Source organism: Liolophura sinensis, chromosome 1, assembly GCF_032854445.1.
Source record: "Liolophura sinensis isolate JHLJ2023 chromosome 1, CUHK_Ljap_v2, whole genome shotgun sequence".
NCBI classification, from domain to species: domain Eukaryota; kingdom Metazoa; phylum Mollusca; class Polyplacophora; order Chitonida; family Chitonidae; genus Liolophura; species Liolophura sinensis.
Window position 1 is genome coordinate 55,041,109 of NC_088295.1, and position 8,262 is coordinate 55,049,370.

The following is an 8,262-nucleotide window of genomic DNA, read 5'->3' on the forward strand; positions in this document are numbered from 1 at the left end:
TATGAACATATCGATGTGAAGAGCTTGTGTTCTTATGTGTCAAAAGCAATTTTTGCAGCGGATATGACTGAGTTTACAGACAGCTGAATATAGGCGACTCGCTTAAACATAAAGACCATAAAATCCGTAATGAGTCAACTTAATGGTTGGGAAATACTAACATTTAGGTACCACTAGGTATATCGATTAGCATATTAACAGATTTACTATATTTATTTTGTTCATGTTTCTATTTATATGTCAAATGCGCAGCATGTGCTACCATCAACCGTCATATATGTTTTCAAATTACACACCAATATACAAACAGCCCTGCACATCGATGTGTAGTTATGTTGTTAATATTAACATTAATAATTTACTAATAAAACGCTCAGATTTAATTTTTTACATGCACATCTTAATTCATGTAAACGTGCCTGTTTAATTGTATCAAGAAAACAGCGTATGTAGGTCATTTGTGTCCTCACCACGTGATAATTTACATGCAGGTGCAAGATGTAGAGCCAGGGTTAAGAAGCTAGTTAGTAAAGGCCTACTCAAGCTCTAACGGCCTTATTAAAACAGGGTAAAAGGTATAAGGTGTACATAGGTGTGCGTTGAAGGTACATGTGTGAATATGGTGACGTATTATACAATCCACTTTGCATTTGTAGGCCTGCTTGTTTACGTCCTATACACAGGAAATGTCAACACCTCGCCTACGCCCACGTGGCCAAGCTCGTACAAGGTAAGCCAGAGGAAGGTGTAAAACATGAATACATAAACATTCATATGTGTCGACCTGTACAGGTAAAAACATCTGTAGCGGCCTTGTGTTTCTAAATAGGCAACAATTCGCCATCTGTTAACAAACAATAACAGACAGATTGTTGCCCAATAATTCTGGTTGTTACAAGGCATATAAATAAAAATAGCAAATCGATGGTTATATATACTTATCTTTAAATAGGCATTAATGTTTTTGTATCATTAATATGCAGTATATGTAAATGAAAGAGCAATAAAATATATTTTTACCGTTAATAAGCAGTATATGTAAATGATAAAGCAATAAAATATATATTTACCAACAATAAATGATTGAAGTTCGAAAAACACAGAAGTCAAATAATGACTGAACATTTTCAGTACAAAATAACATGAGTAAGAGGTAAAAGTAAAGAAAACATAGACGTCAAAGACATTTTCAACACTTACTCTTATCAATATATGTGAAACATAATGCAACTTTGTCAAAAGCTGAGGTTTGATGTTTATACGAATTTTTTTTCGTGGTTCATTTGAGACGTTTGATGGCTTTGAATGCCACTAAATCCTTTCTTGTAGACATGCGTAGAAATGTTTTCGAATGAAGAGCCAATCAGAGCTGGCTGGTACGTGGATGGCGTAAACAAGAGAGTACGATTGGACAGCTATGGAATTCCAGAAGGTCAGGTTTGATTCATGTAACTCTGCGATATGACATGTCCTGTCACACGAGAACTACCACAAGCTACATGTGTATGACTTTTGCGGTTCGCCGCGATTTTGGTCGATTGTGATCGATTGTCACACGGTTGAAATCCGGAGTCACACCTAAAGTGAACCATCGACTCTTGCAGGACTCGTTTTAGCCGCGAGAGTGAAGTGAAATTAAACAGTCTGTGACTAGTTCTCATGAAAATCATTACGATGATAAAGACCCAACCGATTTAAGGCCCATTCTCAAGCATCTACACTTACGAATATAGTAAGTAAACAATCATAAAGCGGGTCGCAACTATATTATCAATTTATAAGGTAAGCCAGTCAGTGTCAGAAGAAAACTTGATTTTATCCGTTGTGATCTATTTTTTGCCAAAAATCTCTTTTATGGTTTCTTTAATTATGTACTATCAACTTGACCTGAACGAGTAAGGTTTTGCAATGAGACATGAGACAGGAAATCATCTGAGCATGAATTCTGGCATGACACCATCAGAATTTATGCGTTTCATTTCTCAGGACGCGAAAAAGTTAACAGATTAGAAACCCTGATTTCTGCATCAAAAAGAAAGCGAAGATCAAGCGACAGCCCCTTGCAACATGTCTTCGCAAATGACATCAGCAGTGGCTGGCAGACGATGGATAGTTGGTCAGACTACGCATGTCATCTTCACGGAGCTCCTCTTTATATTTTCATCTTCCGATATGATCTCGGTGTCCAGTACGACATTTTCCCTTCACCTAACCCGCCTGGGATAGACTGTACAAAACAGTAAGTTTGGTTCATTGTCGCAAGGTAAAAATTTTAAAACAATCGCTATCAAGAACCCATTAACCTCTCCGTTAATTCTGGTGACTTATCAGTTTCATGTAATTATATTTGAATTTTTTCTCTCTTTTCTAAGTATACATTCACCTGAACTCGCAGCAAAGTTAGTTATGAATTTTCCGAGAAATCCTGTAAGCAGAAAAGGGTCTTTAAGCAGAAAAGGCCGTTTCCTATGCATAGAAAATTGTATTTTACATACCAAAATAATCTTCAGTGTTGAAAAAAAATATTTACTTTGTAAAAGAAAAGTAATGTTTTTGTAAGAAAGTATTTTCTGTAAAGACTCTATAAGAAGACTTTGCTCATAAACTTTTTCATAAGCGATCGTAAACTATGTAAAAAATATGTAAAAAATAAAACCACAATATCAAATGAAATCGTACATAAGGCATTAAAGGAGAAGACACCACTATACCATATATATATATATATATATATATATATATATATATATATATATATATATATATATATATATATATATATATATATCGCTTTTTGACCTTTCTGTGAGATATTTTATTGATACATACATACATATATATATATATATATATATATATATATATATATATAAAGCGAAACTTTTTCTTTTTGGGATGTATATATGTTGCACAAGCGAGATATCGCAGTTCAAAGTAAGCTAAATCACCGTTATTTCTATAAACCGAGGACACGTGTGTTTACGCTTGCGCCTCACAACCATCTTTGCGTTGGGTACGAGTAAAACGACACCGTGTTTCCGGTTGCATAACATGGCGCATCCCATGTATGGCCTCATGAGACTTCCTTTATAGATTTACGAAAGCACATCAGGAAAAAATGACTGAGACCGTTTAGGCCTGAGTTCACGCCTGTTCTCTTATACTATTTTGTGTGTGTGTTTCTTTCAATAATCTACAGAACGTTATAGCAAAGAAAAACTGAATAAAACTGCAAAAAGGTAAAATGAGTCTTATTACATGGATGACAATACTATCATGGAACTTGTCTCGTAATGGTTATGTTTTTAGTTCCACCATATATACTGCCAACAAGCGTTTTCTTCCAGGAACCTTACTGATATTTTCCCAGAGGCTCCGTTGTTATCGAATCTGTACTTTGTTGGAGTAGAAATGAGGAACGGCACAACAGTGGATCACTGGAGGGCTTCGTATTTCTTGTATGACATCGATTACTTGTTCAACAACCAGACTGGAATCCCTGTTAGGTAAGCCACAGACTCTCGTATTAATCCAACAGGCCCAGTCAAATACACTGTTACATGTGTACTGCATATAAAAAGAAGGGCCTTTCCATATATTACTATGATAGGGCCTGTAAGTAAGTTTATATCCACGCCCATTTACTGCGACAACGTATGGATAAATTACGCCTTCCCAACGTCACTGTCAGTTCAAGGCCTTCATGTTACGTGGGCTTTCGCCTTGTCCTAGCACGATGGTCTTTCGTGCCTCTCAAGGTGTCCCGTAAAGACGTTGCTATTAAAACCTGAATCTTTTAGCCCCGCAGTTGTAGTTGGCACACATTCTGTGAACTGATCATTTTGTGAAATATCACATGTGCCTTCTCCCACGCAGAACAGGCCGAATTTGTAGCTAGTTTATGCAAAAACTGACAGCCTTAGTAAGACGCCACTCAGAGGCAAATTGGGTGGGCTTGCTGTATAATTAAGAAGACGAAGATGTTGTCTTCAGGGTGTCCATTTCTCACTATGCCTAAGTGAATATCTAGTCTGTAGTCATTATATAACTGCAATTTCCATGACCTTTAATCTAATCTCGCCTCGAGGTACCGGTATTTTAACTAGTGCTTCGAGCTATGGCTTAATGCTGGACATATGCGATTGTGTTTCACGATATAGGTCATCACCATAATGTGAACTGTTTCAACAGATTCCTGATGATTGGTTAACCTACACGTTATAAACGCTGTTTTCACGAACGTTCGGTTTCGTTTGAGATTGCTGATCAGGTATTATCCCTCCCAGAATGGGAAATGTTTCCACGCGATAGTTTAACACACACTTTCACACAAAGTAAATCAGAGAATGTCCCAGTTTCAACGCAGGCAGCGGACGAGGATGTATTGCTGGGGTGGAATGTAAGGGAAGTAACATTATACTCGTATAAACTCTCAGGCTGCGTGGAACGAGTTGAGTTAAGCACTTGTAACGGATGAGTTAAGCTATCGTAAACGCAGTCGCATGTCCGTGGAAACACAACATACATGTAATAAATCTGTTGTTTCGCAGTCGGAAGAAGGTGTCGAACTTGCCACTTCCAATGACAGCAATTCTACATGCCTTTCAAGCGATGATTCGTGACACACATTTAACAGGACGTGCGTGATCTTTATAATGTCGTGCGCTCAAAATTCTTAGGATGTCCTATCTCCGAGATTTTTATAATGTCGAACACTTGAGATCCTCAGGGTGTCCTATTTACGAGTTGTTTACAATGTCATGCACTCAAGAGCATCACGAAGTCCTACGTACTAGATCTTTATGTCCATTCGAGATCACGCGCCTTTCTGCGTGATCCTACGGTACCTAGACATGGCTCGTGTGTAGTTGGGCGCCATAAGCGCAGTGATTCCCCCCCCCCCCCCAAATATGAGGATGATTGTTAATTGAGGAATATCAGATATTTAATAAGTATTTTCAGATTCCTTGAGTCTAAATCTGTACCAATCGTATAATATAAAGCAACCACCTGCATCTGAATTAATCAAAAATATCCAAAATAAAAATGAACTATTTATTCACGTATTAAGATATGAATATTAAATTACTCAACATGGCGACGCCCACGAAAGACGACATGAAAAAAGCGTTCGCAGAAGTTGTCGCGTGTGCTACAGCAAGCAGTGGCGTTTCTGTAGAGTTAAAGGCAAAGCAGGTCCTCGCTCTTCGGATTGCATGTGAGAAAAGAGATGTCACTGCAGTCTAATCGACTGGGTATGGTAAAAGCCTTGCCGATATAAAGTATATCAGCTTATGCCTTGGGTCATCCAGCGCCGAGAACACAGTGAAGAACTCACGATAACTATTGTTGTATCCCCTGTGAATTCTATTATGAAGAACCAAGTGGTAATTTTGTAAATATATTTAAATTGCCCATGGTTCACCTTGAGCACGGACGGAGATGATAATAATACCCACGGACGCCCGTAAACAGCGCACTGCTCAACAGTTCCGTACGTTCGCCATCGCGTGCAGTTGTTTACATTAGGCGAAAGTAGTCTTCTCGACGTCACTGTTGTAAAAAATATGACGCCCTTAGCAGAGATGTAATCTCAAGCGCGGACTCGAGACCATTGTTAGGTTGTGCTCTCTAGAGCATCAGGATGTCGTGCACACGAGCCTTGGATTGTTGTCGTGCTCTCGATAGTATCAGGATGTCGTGCATACGAGACCTGTGTATTATGTCGTGCTCGCGAGAGCCTCAGGATGTCGTGTCCACAAGACTTGTGTATTATGTCGTGCTCTCGATAGCATCAGGATGTCGTGCACACGAGACCTGGATTATGCGGTCCTGTTCAGGGGAATGTTCCACGAAGCAGTCGCAAAATGCGCATGGCGTAACTTACATGACAACATACAGAGAAGAGATACGTCCATGGTAAACGCGCTTGACGCAGCATTGTGACAGCTTTGTAGAACGGGCACGTGTAGATCGTCTTACAAAGCTATCGCGTTATACGATTGCATCCAGACAGGCCCCTGGCCTGTAAGATGCAGTCGTGTGGACCAGATATGTGATATATCGTGCTTTAGAGATGTTCACTAAGCCGTGCGGCATGCGCATTTCTATATTTGTCACTCATATATGTCTTCCACACGACGTAATGCGCAGAACTTTTCATCGCTTTCTATTTTTTTCCTCTTCTAAGAAAAAATTAATACATTTGTAGTAAAAAGAAAAATATGCAATCTAAAAAGTAATATTCTAAAAGAAGGTTTCCTATGTTGCTTGCATGTTTTTGACTGGGGACAGATCAAGGAGGTGGGGACTGTTTTTTATATAATATAAATCTCGGCAAAAATATTTCTTCAGACACATTTTCTCTTGATGTCAATACTATCTGTCTAGTAAGCATTTTTGGTACAGGTGGTTTGGTGAATCCCAAAACTAATCAGGTGTATATTGAGAGTGAAATGGCTGATTGCTTTTCTGATTACTTTAAAACATACATGAGAGATATGTTGGTTTACCACGATCACTGCTGAAGGTTTGTGCCGTATCAGTATAGAACAGAATGCAGAGCTGCAAAAACGACATGGGAAATGAAGACATGACGGGGGAGAAGGCGCATGGTCATAAATGTACAATTACATTACAGGTCGTTTAGTTTTGATTGATTTATTTATTTGATTGTATATTTGAGTATAACGCCGTGCTGAAGAATATTACACTTACACGACGGCGGTCAGCATTATGGCAGAAGGAAACCGGGCACAGCCCTGGGGGAAACCCACTGTCATCGGTAGGTTGCTGCACACCTTCCCACATACGATGGGAGAAGAAGCCAACATGAGCTGCACTTGAACCACAGCGATACACATTGGTGAAAGGCTCCTGAATCAATGTTCTGTTTTTGTTTCTTAAGCAACACTATGTTTTAGAAAATCGGCAAAACAAATAAAACCAAACAAATATTGTTGTCAGCCAATATTGTCAGTACATTATATTACCACAGCATCCGTTCTATTCATTTATAGTCATATATGTGCTAAAAAATGAACATATGCAAAGAACAAATGGAAATGTCAGCTCTGTCATCAGGTGAAACCGACAAATGAACCTGCTTTACTTTTTCTTTTCAGTTTGTTCGTGAACGGAGATGAAAATGCGTTTTCATATTACCAGGAAGGGAAACTTGAGGGAGATGTTTTTAAACCACCTGATCATCTCCAGTGTTCCTGAGAACAGTACACATGTGAATGAAAAGACCATGTCATGTGCAAAAAAAAAAAAAAAAAAAAATCCTTTAGGGTAGGTTTCAATTACTTGAAGACGATATAAATTGCTTGTTTTTCCTTGACCTGGCGAGAGGAAAAATGGTGTCATGTCGCGAAAATTATATCAGCTGGATCGGGGGGAAAAGAAAGGTTAAATGACTGAGGACGCAATACTCAGGACGCTGTTCTCAATCACGTTTCATGACCCGCTCCCCTTTGAAACATTCGTGAGATTAAATGTACATATAATGAATTTGCGCCTGACGCCATGGATAAGAACAATACATGTATGGTCAGCTATAGTGGACAAGTATTAAAACTGCCTGTTAAACATGAGCATTATTGCTATATTAATATCCTATTTATGTATTCTGATATTATGTACTCTCCTAGTTCAGCAAACTTCACGACTAACCCACGTCACAGCTCTCGGTGTTCACATGACAATGAGATCCCCTCGTTTATACGACTGGTGAAAGCCTGTTATGTCTAGTCTTAGCAGGAGAATGTTGCTTTGGTTACTTAACTTCACGTTAACAATATACTCTGCACCCATACTCCTTACAGCTTATGTGCCGCTCTTTATATGCTCGCTTTACATCCCTGCCACCACTAGGCAGACATGACATTTGGAGCCTGTGCAACGCATGTAGGCTTGTTTAGGCTTAGCCTCAGCATATGGTGTCCTCGCGTGAAACTCTTTATCAGCATTCAGAATCGTCAGAATCATGTTGTGAACACACTTTAAATAAAAATAAAAACAATGCATGTGTATGAAGAATTTTTAAAAACTAAGGTTGAGACTGAGTTTTGTATTTTCTGAGATCACTTCCTGCCTTATCACTGTGACCCCAGTGACCTCGGCGCTGTTCAAGATTTCTGAACAAAATTTGCTAGTGGTGAAAGTGAAGTAAAGCGAAAATATAGAGCGGATTGTGCGCTGTAGGGAGTATGGTCCGAACTGACAACCCGCAGTACTAAAGAACCTAATCAGATTAGTTCC

General features: G+C 38.9%; 1 protein-coding gene across 1 annotated transcript; it reads left to right on the plus strand.

Moving 5' to 3' along the window:
* Positions 1 to 550: 550 nt before the first annotated feature.
* LOC135462160 (uncharacterized) lies at positions 551 to 7,224 on the plus strand. Its single transcript, XM_064739540.1, has 5 exons — positions 551 to 730; positions 1,330 to 1,432; positions 1,987 to 2,239; positions 3,348 to 3,506; positions 7,125 to 7,224. The coding sequence occupies exons 1-5, from the start codon at positions 620 to 622 to the stop codon at positions 7,222 to 7,224; spliced, it is 726 nt and encodes a 241-aa protein (XP_064595610.1). The 5' UTR covers positions 551 to 619.
* Positions 7,225 to 8,262: the final 1,038 nt, after the last annotated feature.